General features: G+C 30.7%; 7 protein-coding genes across 7 annotated transcripts; 5 read left to right on the forward strand and 2 right to left on the reverse strand.

Annotated features, from left to right (window-relative positions):
* Positions 1-73: 73 nt before the first annotated feature.
* On the reverse strand, positions 74-5,668 carry MOT1 (DNA-binding ATPase; the record flags this gene model as incomplete). Its single annotated transcript, XM_003687073.1, has 1 exon — positions 74-5,668. One exon carries the CDS (start codon positions 5,666-5,668, stop codon positions 74-76), a length of 5,595 nt encoding a protein of 1,864 aa, XP_003687121.1.
* Positions 5,669-7,250: 1,582 nt separating this feature from the next.
* On the forward strand, positions 7,251-8,341 carry TPHA0I01840 (40S ribosomal protein uS4; the record flags this gene model as incomplete). The annotated part of the gene is made up of 2 exons (XM_003687074.1): positions 7,251-7,257; positions 7,770-8,341. The coding sequence occupies 2 exons, from the start codon at positions 7,251-7,253 to the stop codon at positions 8,339-8,341; spliced, it is 579 nt and encodes a 192-aa protein (XP_003687122.1).
* A 661-nt stretch (positions 8,342-9,002) lies between these two features.
* TPHA0I01850 (60S ribosomal protein eL21) lies at positions 9,003-10,011 on the forward strand (the record flags this gene model as incomplete). Its single annotated transcript, XM_003687075.1, has 2 exons — positions 9,003-9,013; positions 9,540-10,011. 2 exons carry the CDS (start codon positions 9,003-9,005, stop codon positions 10,009-10,011), a joined length of 483 nt encoding a protein of 160 aa, XP_003687123.1.
* A 429-nt stretch (positions 10,012-10,440) lies between these two features.
* On the forward strand, positions 10,441-10,830 carry AIM4 (Aim4p; the record flags this gene model as incomplete). The annotated part of the gene is made up of 1 exon (XM_003687076.1): positions 10,441-10,830. One exon carries the CDS (start codon positions 10,441-10,443, stop codon positions 10,828-10,830), a length of 390 nt encoding a protein of 129 aa, XP_003687124.1.
* Positions 10,831-11,118: 288 nt separating this feature from the next.
* GPI2 (phosphatidylinositol N-acetylglucosaminyltransferase) lies at positions 11,119-11,985 on the forward strand (the record flags this gene model as incomplete). The annotated part of the gene is made up of 1 exon (XM_003687077.1): positions 11,119-11,985. The coding sequence occupies one exon, from the start codon at positions 11,119-11,121 to the stop codon at positions 11,983-11,985; it is 867 nt and encodes a 288-aa protein (XP_003687125.1).
* A 61-nt stretch (positions 11,986-12,046) lies between these two features.
* On the reverse strand, positions 12,047-15,151 carry TPHA0I01880 (uncharacterized protein; the record flags this gene model as incomplete). The annotated part of the gene is made up of 1 exon (XM_003687078.1): positions 12,047-15,151. The coding sequence occupies one exon, from the start codon at positions 15,149-15,151 to the stop codon at positions 12,047-12,049; it is 3,105 nt and encodes a 1,034-aa protein (XP_003687126.1).
* Positions 15,152-17,150: 1,999 nt separating this feature from the next.
* GCR1 (transcription regulator GCR1) lies at positions 17,151-20,513 on the forward strand (the record flags this gene model as incomplete). Its single annotated transcript, XM_003687079.1, has 1 exon — positions 17,151-20,513. One exon carries the CDS (start codon positions 17,151-17,153, stop codon positions 20,511-20,513), a length of 3,363 nt encoding a protein of 1,120 aa, XP_003687127.1.
* Positions 20,514-20,934: the final 421 nt, after the last annotated feature.

Here is a 20,934-nt window from a genome sequence, read left to right on the forward strand (position 1 = left end):
TCATGCGGTAATAAATTTAATAATTACAATATTAAGTCTATTCTATAAAATGTGTATAATACAATTAAGTATGCTATTTCAAAGTTTTGATGAAATTGTCTAAATTATATTCATCCTCATATTGTGATTTATCCCATAGTTCAGATAATACACCAACAGCTTCTTTAGCTTTACCAGTTAACCCAGTTTCGTTTGCAACATCGTCTAAGGCTTTATTGCTCTTAGAAGTATCCACTTCGCTTTCTTGACTTGGTACATTTTCTGTGTCAAACAGATCTAACAATTGATGGGTATCCATTGAGGCTAAGCCGTTATTTTGTTGATTAACAATTGTAGATGCAATATTCATCTTGAACTTTTGTAAACCCATAATTTTTTCTTCCAAAGTGCCCTTTGTAATAATTCTGTAAACATTGACAACTTTCTTTTGACCCAATCTGTGAGCTCTGTCCATAGCTTGTAAATCATTCATTGGATTCCAGTCATGTTCGATAAATATGACAGTGTCTGCACCTGTTAAATTTAAACCTAAACCACCAACCTTTGTTGTCAATAGAAGGCAATCAATAGATGGATCTTCATTAAACCTCTTTACTACTTTTTGTCTATCACGTGGATCAACACTACCATCTAGCCTCAAGTAAGTAACAGATGGCATGTAATTCTTAAATAAATCATTTTCAACCATATCAAGCATATCTTTCAATTGACAGAAGATCAATGCTCTATGCTGAGAAATAACATTAGTGGTTGGCATAATTTGATTTGAAGTTTTTTTATCCATGTCTGCTTCACCTATACCACATTCAAATAATAAATTTCTCAAAGCGTTCAATTTTGGAGCATTTGTAATGTCATGTAAATTTGTTTTCGTCTGTTGTAAATAATTTTGCACCTCCTTCAATTTTGGATGATTTGGAGATAAAACTAGAGCAGGATGGTTACAAAGTTTTCTCATATATTGCAATGCTTGGAAAATATGCTGATTATTGTCTACATCAGCGGTATTTTGAATGTCTTTTGCGACCTCTCCTTTTTGTTTAGTTGCGAAGTCCTGATATAATTGTTTTTGCAAATCAGATAACTCACAGTAGTAATCTTGGATAATTTTTGGTGGTAGATCTGATAAGACGTCTTCTTTTAATCTTCTTAACATAAACGGTAAAACTTGTTTATGTAAGGCTTCCAATGCTAGCACACCAGCTTCTTGTTCGTTTGATGAGGTTTTGCTGTTTCTAGAAGCTGCAATTGGCTTACCAAATCTCTCCTGAAACATCTTTTCTGTACCAAGGAAACCCGGCATCAAGAAATCGAATAATGACCATAATTCCACAACGTTATTTTGAATAGGAGTACCTGTTAATATTAATCTATGATTGGCTACAATTTCCTTGACTGCCTTTGACAGTTTAGATTGGGCATTTTTAATAATATGACCTTCGTCAAGAACACAATAGTTGTAATCTAACTGCTTTAAAACACTAAGGTCATTTCTAGCCACATCATAAGATGTGACGATTAGATCAGCTGAACTCAATTTACCTTGTAATGATTGACGAGTCGAAGGGCCTCCTGCATATACGACTACATTTAGGAATGGTGAATACTGTTCAAATTCATTTTCCCAATGACCAGTTAAAGAAGGAGGACAGATGATTAAGGAAGGAAGAGGACGATGTTCTACGGATTGTGATTTTTTGTACTCCTCGGACCTTAAATATTGATCACTTGCAATAATACAAATTGTTTGTAAAGTTTTACCTAAACCCATGTCATCACATAATATACCGTGTAGATGGTATTTGTTCAAAAATGCAAGCCAATTCACACCATCTTGTTGATATTTTCTCAAACTTGCTTTGATAGCTATAGGAAGCTTGAAAGGTTTGGCTTTAGCTGGATCCATCATTTGTTGGATAAATTCACGCTCTCTTTCACGACCTTTCATCAAATTTTCAGGTAATCCTTCAGGGTCAGCGATACCTTCTTCTAAAGGAACCAGTTTGATTATTGATGCAAAAGTACTAGTTGCAAGATTTCTTATATCTCTATTGGCATCACTCATACGACCTAATAATGGAACAATTAAAAATATAACATATGGTAAAATATCAGTATCCATAGTAATCGCTAGATGGTAGATCAATTCAGTTGCACCTTCTCTCTCAGTGGTATTGCCAGCATTATTCATCAATGGTAGAACCCTTTCAATAATAAACGTCATGATACTAACAGCTGATATTTTAGATAAATCAGCAAAAGTTCTTGCAGCTGAGTAACGAAGTACTGAGAATTCTGATTTTAACAATAGTAATATATTTGGATACAACAATGATATTTGGGTAGTCTGGATTTCCTTGCTCATATATTTATATAAGACACGCAAAATACCTAATGCATCTACCAATATTTGACCTTGTGAAGCCTCTATTTTATCTTCTTGAAATACGGTATTTGTATTGGAAATTGGATCCATAACAATAGACTTCAATTGTGTTACATCACTGAAAATTGAATCACCATATTCTTTAAATAGATTACCCAATACATAGATACCTCCTCTACGTTTAATATGAGCTTCATGTGTCTTTCTTTTTAGTAAAACATCGTCATTCACATTCACGGATACTTCTTTAACAAGTGTTAAAATTGGCTCCTTTAAGTTGCTATTCGCTTCAAATTCAGGAACTTCCGAAGTATCAACACATAAAAACCCACATAAATTTTTAACTACTTTGTTAGCAACATTTGCTTTCCCATTGTGTATTAACTTTTTAATCAAATGAGTAATAGAATCACCAGTTAGACTCTGTAGTTTTTCATTTTCTTCACTTTTTACATTATCCATCAAAGATCTAATGATTGGATTCAGTTTACTAGGTAACCCTTTGAAATGCAGAATAACAGATGCGTAATTGGCCAAAATACTACTTTCGCGACTAGCTTTAACTTCTTTTGTTAACTTTATTGCCAATAAAATACGATATCTAACATCTTCTAGCGGCTTTTGAGCTAAAACTTTGAATGAATTGCCTAGTGATCTAAACAATTTTTCATAACATTCATTGTAAACTTTTTCTGCTGTCTCGATACCGAATGCTTGAGGACCGGCATCAGTTTCACCTTGGACGATAATTGCAATACTTGGCAATTTATGTTGAGGTAACATACCAACATCAACGAAAGTTGTCAATAAGTTTTGACATTGCGTTCTCAAAGCTTTTAAGCTTGGAACCAATTCTCGGAATGGAGGTAAGCTAGATGGATTTTCTAATTGTTCATTTAAGATTGGATTGATTTTTTCGTACAAAAATTCAGGAACTTCATCCTGAGCTGGATTGATTTTCTTCCAGTGAGAACAGACTTCTGTCAAAATTATACCTGCAAGCATTCTTGGAGTTGCAAAAGGTAAAGTCAAGCAACGGACTAGAACATTTGAAACAAACGAGTCTAAAGTTGATACTTGAAAGTAAGATAGAGTAATACCAAATGCTCTGGCACCCATAATCCTTGTATTTAATATAATTTCTTTACCAAGGAGCATAACATCACCGGAAATCATAGGTATATCGATATTAATGTGATCGCTAGATGTCAAACCTGGAATATCGTTTTCTGATAAAGCTTCAGATACAGATCTCTTTTTATCAACATGAAGTTTGTAATTATGAGATGGTTTTAGGATGTACTGAGATTCCATTGCATAATTTTTATCGTTTTCGCCGATAGGCGTATTCAATAAATGTAGCATTGGTTGTAGGTGCTTACTCAAAACATGATCTAACGTCTTTTCGGTATGTTTATGTTTATATTCCTCTAATAACTTCAAATAAACTTTGTAAGATAACTCTAAAATTTCCGGATTCTGTTCAAATATAATATTCTGAAATATTAATCTAAAAACCTTACCATTCAACCAGCTTTTTGTAGATTCATCTTTAATGGATAAGAAACTTAGCAGTAAGTTCAAAACAGATTCTCTCACCGAAGTGATCGAATGTCTTAAGAATGGATATAATTTAGGTAATAAAGATTTGAATGACCACTTAGCAGGATCCCTAGTGGCTTTTACCTTTAATGACTCAATGATAATATCGTGGCTACATAATTTAGCCAGTAAATTCATAACAGAGCCAATACTCGAGGATAAGTCATCATCTAATCTAGATAAAGATGACCATATTGTGGTTAAAATAATATCAATTTTTGAAGAATTGTGACTAACAAATTCATCAAGAATTGGAATTAATACAGATGCAGCTACACTTTGAACATCATCATCGTGTTGGTTTAAACCATATAGAACGATATCCACCACTTTATCTAATAGATTATTTTCTAATAAAAATTGAGTTTTAATGCTGACGAAGTACCGTATACCTAGTAACCCACCATGTGTGGCTTCCCATATTTTATTTGGTTGAACAACAAGAGTAGAATCTTGCATAATCAATTCTTCTAATTTTTTGAATATTAAGATTGATAGATCATTATCTAAATGCAGTAGCATTGTGGCCAAAGTTTGCGCAGCAGATTCTCTTACTGGTGCTACAACAGTTTCATTAACGTAGTCACCGAATCTATCTAAAGCAAAAATTGAGATCAGTCTAGTAGCTAGATCATCCAATGCTTTTTTATTCCTAATAAAATTTTCAGCTTTAGTTTTACCTCTAATTTTACTTACACATGAACCATGTCTTTTCAATAATTCACGTAAACCCATTGCAGCCCCATGTCTGGCTTCCCAATTATCATGCATTAAATTATTAACCAATAATTCATATATTCCTTGACATTGCCATACCAACCCTGATACACGTTCTTGTTTCTCCAGCATTGGTTCCACTACTGATTCTAACATGATTTTATTTTCATCTGACTGTTCTGTAATTTCCAATTTCGGGTTAACTAATGCGGTTGATTCTGTTTTAATGTTTATATCATTTTTTTTAGATTCTTCTATAAGTGATTTTGATATAGAACTTTCCGCTAAATTTATTGGTTTTGTGGAGACATGTTTAGTTTGCATTTTTTGTTTTCTCTTTGCCATAGCAAGCATTCTTGCTGATTTCTTAGTACCATTTGCATTCTGTGTCGGAAGATCTTCTTGAGTCGTTGGGGCTGTTGTTTCTTCTGCTTGTGTTAGTTCAGTTTTCAGGACTTTCTTTTTATTTTCTTCAATGGAAGTATTATCTTCTGAACTTTCCGCTAGTAAAATCTTACCAGTTTTAAGTAATTCATGTAAATTCCAACTTGACAATGATAACAGCCGTTCGTCATCATCTAATAAATGGTTCTCTTTTGCATCTTTTAATTTAAGTTGAATTTCATGTTCTAATTTAACTTGAGCATTTTCTTCAATTTCTTCTATTTTAATATTATTTTGCTCTTCAATAGCTTCGTCCAAAACATCATCAGCATCTTGGTTGGGATCCCATAGTTCCGAATGCAATACAATTTCACCAATAGCTCTCGCAGCAGTGACTCTTGTTTCCCATTTTTTAGATAACAAAAACGAATAAACTCTTGATAATAAACTTAGAATGTCTTCTGGATGTTGTTTTGCAAGATCACCTAATTGATCAGCAGCCATATTCCTGACGAGCTGAGTAGACCCTGTCTCTATTAATATGACTTGTCTATCCAATCTTGAAACTTGTGAAGTCATTGTGTCGTAGTTGTTGTTCTTGTCTACTCTTTTAAATTATATGATTGTTATAGTGAAACAAAAAAAATAAAAAGAAAAATGTGAATCTATAAATCAGATTTGTTTGTTTAAATTCAATCTATAAATGATGCAATGCACATATATTATAAGTTTCCTCAATATATTTATAAAAATTAAAAAAAAAAATTTAGCCGCCCACGAAAATATATTGCAAAAAAAGACCAATAATCTATTGAAAGGGGATGGTTGGTATATAAAGAGGATACCCAATGTTTTTTGATAATTGATAAAGAGTAGCTTCACGTTTATATAGTTCTTGGGTATATAAAACAAAGAAAACAAAGAAATGAAAATACAATATAGATATATTATATAAACCTTAAATATGGGTAATTTTTAACATTTATATAGATTCTTATTTTTAAAGGAAGAAAAAAATAATAATATATATAAATTGTCGAACAATGTAATATATATATATATAAACATAATAGAATGCGTCCAACCAAATAAAATAAAAAAAATAACAAGGAAAAAGAACAAAAATCTTAGCAGACACGAAAGTTCAGTAGATAAACGCCTGGGAGGACAGTTCTCAAAAAACACAAAAACAAAAACAAAAGAAAATTTTTTTACGCATTCACCTTTTGGTCAATCAAATGCAAAGAAAACGATGTAGCAAGAACGCGATGACCCTAAATAATAAGTTCTACAGTGAGAGAACACTCGCATTACCCTGTTTTCATGGCTAAAACACCAACTATATTACTATATCACCTTATATATGGCGATATAGTGATATAGTTGGATGGGTATTTTGTCAACGAGCACATCAAAGGTTGGATAGGCAAGCAAGTTCATTACACGTAAAGAGAAGAACTGATATAACCATAACCGTTTGTCTGTTTTTTTGATATGGCTGTCGGATGTACTGTGTATGCGAGGAAAAATACATATATATACATATCCACGTATAGGTAGTACAAAAATGCCTACGTAATAATGGCAGTCTACACATATGTATGCACGAAGGTGTTACCTTGTGTGATGCCGTTAATTTCAATGTCCGATGAGTATGTAGGAAGCTGGTTAGTGTGCATGAAAAGGTTCTAAGTAGAATCTCTCTAATCCTGTCATCGAACTATTATATGAATTGGGAGGTTATCGTTGCACACGATCATGGCAGTTTTGTTCGTGAAAAAAAAATAAAAAAACATTGAAAAAAATTTTCCTTTTCCCATGAATACAATACATAATCTCTCTTCGGCTAAAGGGAAAACTGTTTTTTTTCCTTCATTTCTCTCTCCAGACAGAAAAGTTTCCTGGCTAGAGACAATGAAAATAGAAGGAGATGTTTGACAATGTGGAAAGAATCTCTTTCTAATTAATTATTAGTGTTAAGTCTACAATTAAACTCACATCCATCGCAAAGTGATATTATTTGTACTTGAAATTATCTATATATATATATACAGATATATAAAAGTATTTAATTTATGTTATATATGTGTATGTATATGTTTAGTATTTGCTCATAGTTAATATTCTTTTATACTCAAATCAAGCAAGTAACTAAGACAATATGCCAAGTATGTTATAATGTGAATTTTATTAAGTTTATTAGTAGCTTCAGTTATAATAAGAGGTTCGGGTCCTCATGAATTTGAATATTTGAAGAAATACATTGAAAAGAATAGATATATCATGATTTTATAAAACATTGTTTTTGCATTCTTTCTTAAATGGTCTGAATTCCCGACACTTCAGTTCCATATAAGATGCGTTTCCAAATTATTTTCACTATTTTGAATTGAATTAATATTGAATTGAATTGGAATATGTCTGCAATTTGTTTGTTTTCTAAGCTAACAGGTTTTGAACAACAGCAGTAATGTAAGGGATGTTCCTGACTTCATGAATCATTTTTATTCTTTCGTTGTATTTTTCTCAAACATTTGAATTCATGTCGACTCTTATACCTTCTTATTTATAATTGTATTCTCGCTGTATAAAATATTTGTTTATCATCATCTTTTACTAACCTATATTGCATTTCTAATGTTTACATGCAACATTTCGAAATCTATTATATGTTAATTAGGAGCTCCAAGAACCTACTCTAAGACTTACTCTACCCCAAAGAGACCATACGAATCTTCTCGTTTGGATGCTGAATTAAAGTTAGCTGGTGAATTCGGTCTAAAGAACAAGAGAGAAATTTACAGAATTTCTTTCCAATTATCTAAGATCAGAAGAGCTGCTAGAGATTTGTTAACCAGAGATGAAAAAGATCCAAAGAGATTATTCGAAGGTAATGCTTTAATCAGAAGATTAGTCAGAGTTGGTGTTTTATCTGAAGACAAGAAGAAGTTAGATTACGTTTTAGCTTTAAAGATCGAAGATTTCTTGGAAAGAAGATTACAAACTCAAGTCTACAAGTTAGGTTTAGCTAAGTCTGTTCATCACGCCAGAGTTTTAATCACTCAAAGACATATTGCTGTCGGTAAGCAAATCGTCAACATCCCATCTTTCATGGTCAGATTAGACTCTGAAAAGAACATTGACTTTGCTGCTACTTCTCCATTTGGTGGTGCCAGACCAGGTAGAGTTGCCAGAAAGAGAGCTGGTAACGCTGCTGCCTCTGAAGAAGCTGCTGAAGAAGAAGAAGAATAAATAATTACATAAATCTAGGGTTATCAACTATATAATTTCCATTTGACTTTAATTCATTTATTTCATTTTCTAATTATAGATATTATTCATTATTTCCTTGTATTAATGGAAATATAGTTATAGTTAGCTTAAATCATATTACTTTATTTGTTTAATGGAGTATATCTAGACATACAGCTTTAAATATGTACTGATTTTGTGTGACTGTTACACCCACACATTTCTGGAAATGTAGCTAAACATATTTATTCGCTTTCAAAAAAATACTTTTTTTTTGGTGTTTATTGTTGTTTTTTCGCTGTCTGTGAAATAATTTTCAAAAGCGAAGTATTCAAGTGATGCAATTATAAACCAAACAAAAAACCAAGCCTAAAATACAAACAGTTCAAGTGAATAATTAAGTTTCATAAGCACCGATGCCCAATTTCTACTATGTAAATTTTATCAGTAAATAATATTCACCTTGATAATTCTTCCATGCTAATGTCTAATATGGAAAGCAACTGTATCAAGATTTGGTCAAACGATTAATATAATTCATTTGACAATAGTGAGACCACAATTTGCATATCTTGCATTATAAAAAAATTGTTAAAAATAAGTTACACTTGTTCTATACCATCCAGTCTAAAGACACCAACTACAAGAACTATAATCAAAAATGGGTAAATCGTATGTTATAAAATGAATAATTATACCAAAATGAAAACAATTGTCATGATATCGATTAGTATATTCGAATAGTCATATTTATCAATTTGTAGAATAAATAGACCAAATTACTGTGTCATCGTTGATAAAAGGATATACTGTATTAAAAACATTTATTGATAAATAATGTTAATTAAAACAAAAATAATGGGCTGATTGTGGAAGGTCGGATGATTTTGGTTGAGTCTTATCACTTTCACAAGTTCGTCTCTTTGTTTGATAACAAGTATATTGAACGTTTAAAATGCTTTTGAGATTTCAGATGATCTTGTTTGATATATTAAGTCTGAAAACTGAATCAACTCAAAAATAATGAAAGGATTGTTTGGAAATTAAAAGAATTTGATAATGAAGTCATAAACTCTTTCAAATATACCGATGATATTTTGGGCAATGTGTTATATTCCATTCAAAATTAAAGCAAGTTTACTAACATTTTAATAATTTGTGATTTTTTTCTTATCACTTTTTATGATTTATAATTTAGACACGGTTACAGATCTCGTACTCGTTACATGTTCCAACGTGACTTCAGAAAGCACGGTGCTATTGCATTGTCAACTTACTTGAAGGTCTACAAGGTTGGTGACATTGTCGACATCAAAGCCAACGGTTCCATCCAAAAGGGTATGCCACACAAGTTCTACCAAGGTAAGACCGGTGTCGTTTACAACGTTACCAAGTCCTCTGTCGGTGTCATCATTAACAAGATGGTTGGTAACAGATACATCGAAAAGAGATTAAGTTTAAGAGTTGAACATGTCAAGCACTCCAAGTGTAGACAAGAATTTTTGGACAGAGTTAAGTCTAACGCTGCCAAGAAGGCTGAAGCTAAGGCTCAAGGTGTTGCTGTCCAATTAAAGAGACAACCAGCTGGTCCAAGAGAATCTCGTATCGTTTCCACCGAAGGTAATGTTCCACAAACTTTAGCTCCAGTTCCATACGAAACTTTCATCTAATTCACTCGATTGTTATTTTCATATAGAATTGACTCATCGTTATTCACCTATTATATATATAATTGTATTTAAATTAAAACAATTGTTAACATTAAAATTTACTATTTTCTTTTCTTCGTTATATATAAAGTTGTTTATACTGATTACTGATTAATTTCTGATGATTACAATGTCATTTTCTCAAGTTGTCGGAATTGAGTTTAAGATAGAAAAAGTATCACATTTTCTGTTGATAAAGAAGTAAGGAATAAGTATGCGATGGCCTTTTCTAACAATCACTAGCTATTTTGCAAAGGCTTATAATTATAAAACAGTGTATTGATGTGTTTATATGATATATATATATATATATATAGTACCGTAAAAATACCTTCCTGTATTTTGTAGTTCAGGTTTTTAAGGAAATCATCGAATCGTACGTATTCAGATATGTCATCGACCAGTCAGAATAGAAAGGATCAACCTAAAGTCACTAAGAAAAGAAAGATATTGAATTTAGATTCGAAAGAAAAAAGACGAAATGCTACTAATATCAGTGCAGAGAAACATTTAAGTAGTAAAGAATCATTTGGTTCCGATTTTGATTCCGAAAGCATCACAAATACACAGAAACACAATACAACTAATGATGTCGTCAAACTTGGAGACAAAAGCATTTTCTATGAAGAAGAATGGAATCCAAATGGTTTTGCCCCGTTGAATGTAAGAAATTTATCTTATAACCCATCCACATTTGTTCGCAGAGGTAAAGAAGTAATTACAAAACTGTGCGGTCTGCAAAATATACAAATTCCTAAAACACATGAAAGCAAAAAATAACATTCATTAACACATAATGTTACGTTTATAACCAGATCATTACTAAAGTTTGGAATGAGATGACTAAGTGCCAACTCGTCGATTTCTAAAATATTATGATTGATCCCAAACCTCTCTTTTTTATATCGTACCTGTTATTTTCATTTTTCACTAGCACGCAGAAAAAATCTATTTTAAGAGATGTTTGTAACTTAACTAGCTTCGATCTTAAAGTTATATCAGAAACATGGTTGTTAAACCTTTAAGGATATTACTAGGTGAATAAATAAGAAAGCTAGACTGTGTAATATGGGGAAAGTAGAATGGAAAAGATTACTATGGTTACAGCAGGATTATCCTGATAATTATACAGATCAGAAGTTTTTGGAGAAAGTGAAGGACTATGAAAACAAAAAATTAGATTATGCCAATTCTCCTTATTTATCAGTAGAAAACTACAGGGTTGTACGATCTGATTTCCTAAATTTTTTTCAAACAGTGTTAAACACTTCAATTATTTATATCATTTTTGCATACATTTACATCTACGATAAAGACCCAACTGTCGTTACAGTTCTCGTAACATCAGTTATTGCATCAATTGTTTTATTCAAAGAACATGATAAGGATCAATTATCTTCATTGTTAAATTTAAAATCAGTCATTATAATAATATTTAGTATGTTAACACTTTCACCCATTTTAAAATCATTATCTAAGACGACTGCTTCTGATTCAGTATGGACATTGTCTTTTTGGTTAACACTTTGGTACATTAGTTCAATATCAAGTTCAAAAGAAATTAAAACTTCAAATGTTTCTACTAATTTGTTGGTCGCAGTGGTTAGTATCCTATCATCAAGATTGTCAACTTCAACACATGTATTCTGCTTTTTATTTTTATGCATTCAGATTAATGTCGTATTGCCAAATCTGTTAATATCATCCACAGTATTATTTATGCTTTCGAACAGTTTTGCTTATATGTTTATAACACACGCTTTGGGCTGGATGTATACATTTTGTATTACATTAACTACCCTTTTGTATATATGGCTACTACCCAAATGGTTTATATATTGGCAGGTTCATTATAGAATGCTAGATGATGCAAATACATCTAGTAAGGAAGCGTTATTGACTAGTTGGGATGCAAAAAAACCTATATTAGACTGAACTTGTTTATCATCTATATATATATTAATACTATAATCATAGATATGCATATAACATTACATTAAGCAATTGATGCTCCACCAGCTAATAATAGATTTGCTGAAGTATATTTAACTTTATATACAGGCGTTTTTTTAGTGAAATAGGTGGCCATCAAATCATTGGTAGCCACAATTGTTCTGCGTCTACCATATTCTTTGATGTCTTGATTCATAGATGTAACGTTGTCATTCCCTAATCCTGGATATATTTCCTCTGGTTCTAAACTTGGCTCATGGGTATTTTTCTTAATGTCCCAAACTCTTACAGAATTATCAGCACCAGAACTTACTAAAATATTACCAGTCTTGTTATAAGATAATGAATAGATAGAATTCTTACCATGACCACGCATGCTTTTTAGCTTTTTTCCACTTCCAATATCCCAAACAGTAATGGTACCATCTTCATTGGCTGTAGACAACCATCTGCCATCCGGTGAAACTGCAGTTGCCGTAACAGCAGAAGAGTGTCCGATAAATAATCTGACTGAGTCACCACTGCTTAAATCCCACATTCTGCTTGTCTTATCGCTGGAACCTGTAAATACATACTGGCCATTTGGATGAAAAGAAACACAATCAACGTCACTCAAATGACCAGCTAATATCCTAACAGGGTATACACGATCGCATGACCATACTCTTGCAGTATTATCACTCGAGGCTGTGGCAAATAAATTGTTACCAGTAGGTGAAAAGTTCACATCCCAAATTGGTTTTTCATGGCCTTTATATGACACTAATCCTTTATACGTGTCCGTAGACCAAAGTCTTGCAGTTTTATCTCCAGAACCAGAAAGTAAAAATCTATTACATGGACTGAAATTAACGGAATATACAGCATCGGAATGACCAACCAAAGTTTTAAATATTGAATTGATTTGACTATAATTCTGTTCATTTTCATTAATTGAAGTACCTTCCAAAGACCAAATTTTTATGTAACTGTCTTGAAATCCTGTAGCCGCTAGTGTATAATCACTGCTAAAGTCAAGAGATGACATATTCTTTTCAGTATTAGTATAAGTATACATGCTAACACTTGGGAGTGAAGTTTGACAGCCTAGATAATGTAATGATTTTGCTAATTCTTGGAATTTTTTTATTTTGCCTTGAAGTTTCGATACAGAAATTGTCGATTTTATGGACTCTTTTGTTGCAGTTTTTGTATTCAGATTCACAGTGGCATTCGAATTATCATTTGAAGGGTCTTCTTTATCTTGAATATACACTGACTGTTCAAGAGAGTTTGGAGATTTTTTCACATTGACTACATCTTCAGTATTATCATTTACTTGGTTTGCCCCATTCATCTCATCTTGAAGATCAGAGGATGATGGTAGTGATTCTGTTAGAGTATCCTTGTTTTCCTTCTCTGCATTTTCTTTTTCTTTATTATCATCAACTTGCATTCTGTGCTTGTCATTCAATTCGTTTTCTAAAACTCTAGACTCAGACTCCTTCTCCAAGTCTTCTTTTGATCTCTGCAAAGATGTATGAGCTTCATTCTGATCTTCAGGAGCTGCATTTTTTTCATTGTTTGGGTTTAAATTAGCATTGCCTTCACTCTTAGGTTCTTTCATTGGCCGTTGTTCTCCCTTTTCACCACTGTTCACTTTCTTGTCATTATTAATTGGAGAATTCCTATCATCTTCGTTCACTTTTACTTCAGAATTGCTAGTTTTTTCATCCACCTGAATTTCAGATTTAACTTTTTCGTCTTTATCAGCAATATCATCGTCTTGAATATTTTCGTCTGTAGCTGCTTCGTCGTTCTCTTTATCAGCTTTGATGTTAAGGTCGTTACCACTCTCATTCTCTAGTTTTTCAGAAGCTTCTGTTTTGGATATTTCTTCTCCCTCTTTTGAAAGATTCTCGAAAGTATGGTCTGATTGGACTTGTTTAGAGTCTTTAGTTTCATTTTCATGATTATGCTTCACTAACTCAATTGAATTATTCTTTAACGATTGAACTAATTGAACTTCAATTCTACTAAAAATACAACCCAGAATAATCTGGCCACCAAGTTTATAATTATTCATTAAGTGTGATATTAGAGAAAAAAACAACTGTTGTGATATGGAAATTTGGAAATTATATTGATCGAATTCATTGGTTTTTTCTTTTTTTTCATCTTCTAAGTTATCATTGGATGATTTAATTAAATCGTCATATAGATTTATTATTATTAATTTATTACTTTCTCCAATGACTAATTTAACGTTTTCTTCATAAAATTTCTTCAATATTTCAATATTTTTTAATCTGTAAAATTTTATCAACATAATGACAAATACTGGATATAAAACTAAATCAGTTAGAATTGGTTTATGAATTGATAAACTTTTTGAAATCCAATTTTTCAGTAAGATAAAACTTCTAAGATATGTTCTATAATCGTCTACATTAATAGAATCGCCTGATTTATTGCGAATCGGATTACCTTCCGAATCTCTCTTTGTGGGAGTTGATTGATACGGATTTGTAACCGGTCTAATTGTCGACTTGTATTTTGAAAGGAGCTGTGAATTCTCTTCTGGTGAGATAAAATTAGAGTATTTAGGTAATGCTGGAGAATTGTAATTATGTGGTGTTAAAGTTCTTGAACTCTCTGTTCTTAACATCACTTCCATTCTATGAAACCCCTTTTTGTTTAGAAATTCCAATAGTAATCTATTGATATCATTAGAAGGATATTGGCTATGGAGTTGGGATTGGTTGTTCTCCATGTTATTATTCCTTGCATTATTGTTTTTGTTGTTATTGATGGTGTTTCCTTGTCTAACCTTGTCATTAACATTTGGATTATTTGCCTGTAGTGTAAAATTCTTATCAGCAGGAGTAGTATTATCGCCTCTAATTTTATTTGCATTGGGCATTGACGGATTATTTTGAACCATTGAGTTCCCTACCACAGTCTTGCCTGCGATAGTCTTACCTGGAATACTCTTTCCTGGTATGCGCTTCCCAGGCACAGTCTTACTTGGTACCATTTTATTTGGAATCCGTTTGCCAGGAACTGTTTTTGAAGGGAGATTATTCATTCCTGCCATTGAACTCCCAGCTATATATTTATCAGCAACATTGTTGACGTCCTTACCCGTATTTCCGTTCACTCGGGACATGATTCATGAACAAATGATTTTAAACCTAGTAGTGTACCTTATTCGTATCAATTCTACAAATGGATTAGAGGAAACAAAGAATATAAATATATATACGTATAGTTAACAGTAGTAATTAAAATCGTTATAAGAAGAGTTCTTCTAGCAATTTTAACTATTCAACCTTTAAATTCAAATATCACATTCAATTCATCACTATATATGTTTTTGCAATACTATATGTGCACAAGTTTATTATGTATTACATTTTCAGATAAATTAATTAATCAAAATATTGAATGTTTGATAATTAACGAAAAATTATAAATATTACAACTTTCATTAACCATCACGTGCAATTAAAATGAAATGGAGAAAAACCTTTTTTTGTTTGTATCGTGTCGCTATCATACGTTTGGAATGGCGGGTAAACCAAATTTTACCCGCCATTCCATACTTGTTCGCAAAGACAAGGAGGAAATGGTTTCTGTGTCAAGTACAAGCCCTGGGCTTCCTATTTTTTACTTTTTATTTATTCTCTTCAACTTACGGGAAGCCCGTTTAGTTATCACTTTAAAGAGAAAAAAGACCCACCATACAAAATACACAAGTACGATATAGCACAGTACAGTGTACAGAAGTCTGTTTTATTTGTTACCTATCATTGTACGGACATTATTCTACGAAAAACAGATATCATAAAATTTTCCACCTTTATCAAATATGTTTTATTACTATCTTATTTTTGTTTGCTTGTTGTTTGTTGTTTTATTTTTTGGAATCATATATATATGGGTTGAACTTCCTGTGTTTTCATTAAATTCCCGAAAATATATTATTTTTCCCTTGACTTTTCGCATTCCAGAGCATACAAATAAACTTTCCTTAAAACAAGAAGCTAGCACTTTATATATACTATTTGATTTGTCACACACTAACCTCTCTCTACTTCTTTCTTTCTCTCTTTATCTAACTTGCAATTTTTTGTATTATACCCTAGCTTATTCTCAATTAGTGGTTGTTGTCACTTCTATTAATGCTGGCCTTATACTCTCTTCATTGTCATTATAATGGACTTACTAGTAAGTAAGTAACCTTAAATTGTATTAGTCTGTCTATCTCTATTATTATATTCAAGTCTTTCATTGTATCATAGTTGACACAGAAAGTGCTTACATTCATATCTATCCAATAGTGTGTCATATTGATTTTTTGTCACTATACTGTTAATACCATTAAGTAAAAATAATAATAGTGAATAAAAATTGAAAAAAGATATCATACTATATTTTTATCGTTAGATATAGAATAGTGTAATAATAATAATAATAATAATAATAATAACTCATGATGGTATGTATACGTTTAACTATTTATTATAAATTTAAGTATTATGTTGTTGTCATTGAAAAGAGAGCATGATGCCATTCCAGGAAAAAAAAGACTTCAAAATTTTCAAAAACATGTCTACCAAACATGTTGTCCATTTTATCAATTACTCTTTACAGAATTTATATGTACAAAAATCAATCCTTTAAAACGTTAGTATATATGAACTGTTGATTATTAGCTTTTAATTGCATTAAATAAATAATGGTCTTTTCGCAATTACAACAATAAAACAAAAATAAAAAAAGAAGAAGAAGGAAAAGTTAACTAGTGTAACTGAATCAGATCCTGATCTTCAAGATTACATTATCTATTTTATTCAATACAGTACTCATATCTTTTTGTTGAATTGCTGTTTTAACCTTCCAATATATACATATTCTATTTTCTTTGGATAGATTAAAAATTTAAAATAAAAAGAAAGGTAATAAGGATCGAAAAATAGCTGGGCGGTTAAATTTTTTTTTGAAATTTTTTAAAAAAAAGTAGTCTAAATACAAATGATAATGTATTTATAAAGATTATAAAGGAAAAGTTGAATAGATATAGATATTGAATCATATCATAAGTTAAAAAAGTATATTTCTCTACTGTTGTAAGCGTGTGTTATTTATTTGATTAAGGAAAGAATATGGATTTGAATTTTTATAATACAAGTATTGACTATAATAGTATTACTAATAATGCAGACAATAATTTGAGACATCATTTTGATGTTTTAGCAGATACTAGTAATCACAACACAAACAATAATAGCAATAACAAACTAACCAGTTCTCTGTCTAATATTGAATTGCCTTTATTAAATAGGAAAAAACTTCCAGGAAAATCTATGTATTTGAATGATTTAACTGAATTAGCTAAAACATTCATAAACAATAACACTAATAATAATACTAATAATACTTCAAAGGATCCAAGTACTAACTATTTACAAGCATTGATTTATAAACAGGATAAAACTTTAAATTATAATGGAAATAATGATAGTGCCCAAATAGATGAGATTTCAAAGAATTTTTATTCAATTGCTCAATATATTTTTCAAATATGTTTTAAAGTTAAAAAATTTCATGATTTAAGCAGTTTAAAATTAATTGATTTAATTGTTGATCAAACTTTCCCAAACTCATTAACGTTGAGAAGGTTGAATGATAATAATTCAAATACGCCTTATGAGTATTTTAATACAATTTCAAGAGATGAGGATATTTCAAAATGTCCAATATTTGCACTATCAGTTAATTTCCTAATAAGATTTTCAAGTATTAACAATTCAATTACAATAAATGACTATCAAGATATTCATCTATTAGAACCAGATTATTTGTCTATTGTTGCTTTGAATTATTTAAATAAAAGCTCTCCAAATACATCTGTTAATGATATTAATACAAAATTACAAAGAGATCAAGATTTTGAAGTAGCCGATGAATTAATATATATTGTTTATCCTTGGTTGAAACAATTTGACAATGATATAAAGATTTTAGATAAGGATAATTATAAACTAAATTCTCTATGTGAGCTTTTTAAATTCATGGGTAAGACGATAATACAAGATATACGGTATTTGATCTTAAATGGGAATTCAAACTTACCAAATCTTATATCTTTTATAAAAAAATTAGTACCAGATCTTTTCTTCACTGAAACTTTCAAGAGTTTTGAAAAAAATGAAAAATTGAATTTTATGGATTCTAATTCAAATACAAATAATCATAATAGTAATAATTATACCAACAGCCAACCTTCAAATTATAACTATTCAAGTAATACTACTACAACTAATAATCACTATAAAGATAATAATAAAAGCGGTGGCTTATTTTTGGTAATGGCAACTCATTCGATAGAAAATAATAATAATAATGACAAGAATAATAATAATAATAATAATAATAATAATAATAATAATAATAATAATAATAATAATAATAATAATAATAATAATAATAATAATAATTATATGACTTTGCATAGTGATAATAAGAGTTCATCTGGTATCATTAATATGACAAACAATGACATTGCGCACGTTAATTTTTCCAATTTATTGCCAAATGTGACTAATGATGATATTATCGATTCACCACATAAATTAGAAGTTAATATTTTAAATTTAGCAAAAAATCTGACTACAGAGAATGTCAGATTAAATCAACAGATTTCCATGATAAAATCAGATTTAAATATTGTTAATAAAGTTTGTAATCAGATTTTAGAGACTCAAAAAGAATTATTGACTAATTACAATAATAACAGAAATAATGGTAATAATAATAACAATCCGAAAAACCTTGACAATTTTAATAATAGCTTTTACAATAATCAAAACAAAAATGACAACGGTCTGATTATATTAGATAAGAATAACATAAATCAAAACTTATTAAATAACTTGATACAATATATTGAAGAAATGAAACAGCAATCTAATGGGTTCAACAATAATTTGAATGGGAACAATGGCACTATTAATATTGCTTCAAATTATAATAATGGCAATAGAATACCACAGAATGTTCAAGAAAATCAAAATATATTTTCTATGGGAAGCAATAATCAAAGGTTAGATTATCAAATGCAACAGGATGGGTTAAGTAGAGGTTTAAAGAATGTTTTAAGCATAAATGCAGATGTCAACAACAACGAAAAAAACTATAATAGTAATAATAATATGAATATTAACATAAATGGGATCTCAGAAAAAATGTCACCGCACCCATATTCAGTTTCAACTCAAAGTCGAAGTAATATGTTTTCTCCACCTCCAAGCAATAATTCAAATGATTTGAACTACATCTCATTAGTTAATAAAAGAATGAAATTGGCAGATAAGCAAACTCCTTCAAGAACTGCTTTGGATGCATTATTATCTTCCTCCATTAACACACCAAAATATCAAGAAAAAAATGATGATAAAAGTGAAGCTAATAATTATCAAAGTCGTACAGTGGATAATGGTAATGCTATTGGAGTTGGTCATGGTGGTTATGGTAACAATACTGTGATGAATGTTGCTGTAGCAGTTAATAAAACTGACAAAATTGATGATAATGATAATGATAATGATGATGATGACGATGATGATGATGATGATGATGATGACGATGATGACGATGATGATGATGATGATGATGATGATGGTGATGATGATGATGATGGTGATGATGATGGCAATGACGATGATGATGAGGATAATGAGGATAGTGCTATTTCTAATGCAGAGTCAGAGAGTGAATCGATGGAAATTGAACCAATTATCAGGACTTCAAGGAAGGCTCCTATAGGAAACAATCGTAATATATTATTAGATGCTACAAATGATAATGCAATTGCGGATGACATTGGGAATAATACTAATAATAGTGAAGAATCCAATAACATTAACTTGGAGATTTCTTCCGAGATGGTTAAAACAACTTCAAATAAAAGTGATTCAGACAGAGGGAATCGCAGAACTAAACAATCGAGGAAAAAGAATAAGAAAAAATTGGGAAAGGGCAATACAATAAAGCCTAGCCCAAATGCTGACATTAAATACAAATTATCAAGAGATAACAAGACAATCTGGGACCTTTATACAGAATGGTACATTGGTTTCAACGGTAAAGAATCTGTGATTGAGCTTATTAACAAATATGGCTGGAGACGCTGGAAAGTCCATGATGACTCCCATTTTTTTCCCACTAGAAGAATAATTATGGATTACATTGAGACTGAGATAGATAGAGGTATGAAATACGGTCGGTTCAAAAATCCCAATCAATCGAGAGAAGATATAAGAAAGATATTAGTTGGTGATCTAGAAAAGTTTAGAATCAATAATGGATTGACATTAAATTCATTATCTCTATTCTTTAGAAATTTGTCAAAAGATAAAAAAGAAATATGCATTTTTAAAGATTTTAAGACATGGGACGTCAACCAAATGACAGATGATGAAAAAATTAAATACTGTAAGAGAAAACACACAGACATAAAAACTTAATATGAATTTTGATAAATCTATTTTTCACTATTATTGGGAAGTAAAGTATATAATGGCATAAATGATAGATAGTAATGACCTAACTTATGTAGCAGAACTTAATTGTAACAATAACTATGAAAATGTTAATGAAATTAGATGAATGTATAAATATAAATGTGCTGTATCTCAATCTCTTCCAAAAAACCTGTAGTAAGTAGCTTACTGTTCAATTAATTTCAATATTATTTATCATTAATTTAATTCATTAACTTAGTTATTTTACTTCTCCTGTTCCTGGTATTCCTCGTTTTACCTGGCGTAAGCTTTTGATATAAATTTCTTAATAGTTCGTTCCGAAAATGTCAAAGTTGAAATTTAATATCAAATGGAAACCTGCACATCCCTAATCTGCAATAGGTTTATTTATATAAAAATTCAG

Source organism: Tetrapisispora phaffii, chromosome 9, assembly GCF_000236905.1.
Source record: "Tetrapisispora phaffii CBS 4417 chromosome 9, complete genome".
Lineage (NCBI taxonomy): Eukaryota > Fungi > Ascomycota > Saccharomycetes > Saccharomycetales > Saccharomycetaceae > Tetrapisispora > Tetrapisispora phaffii.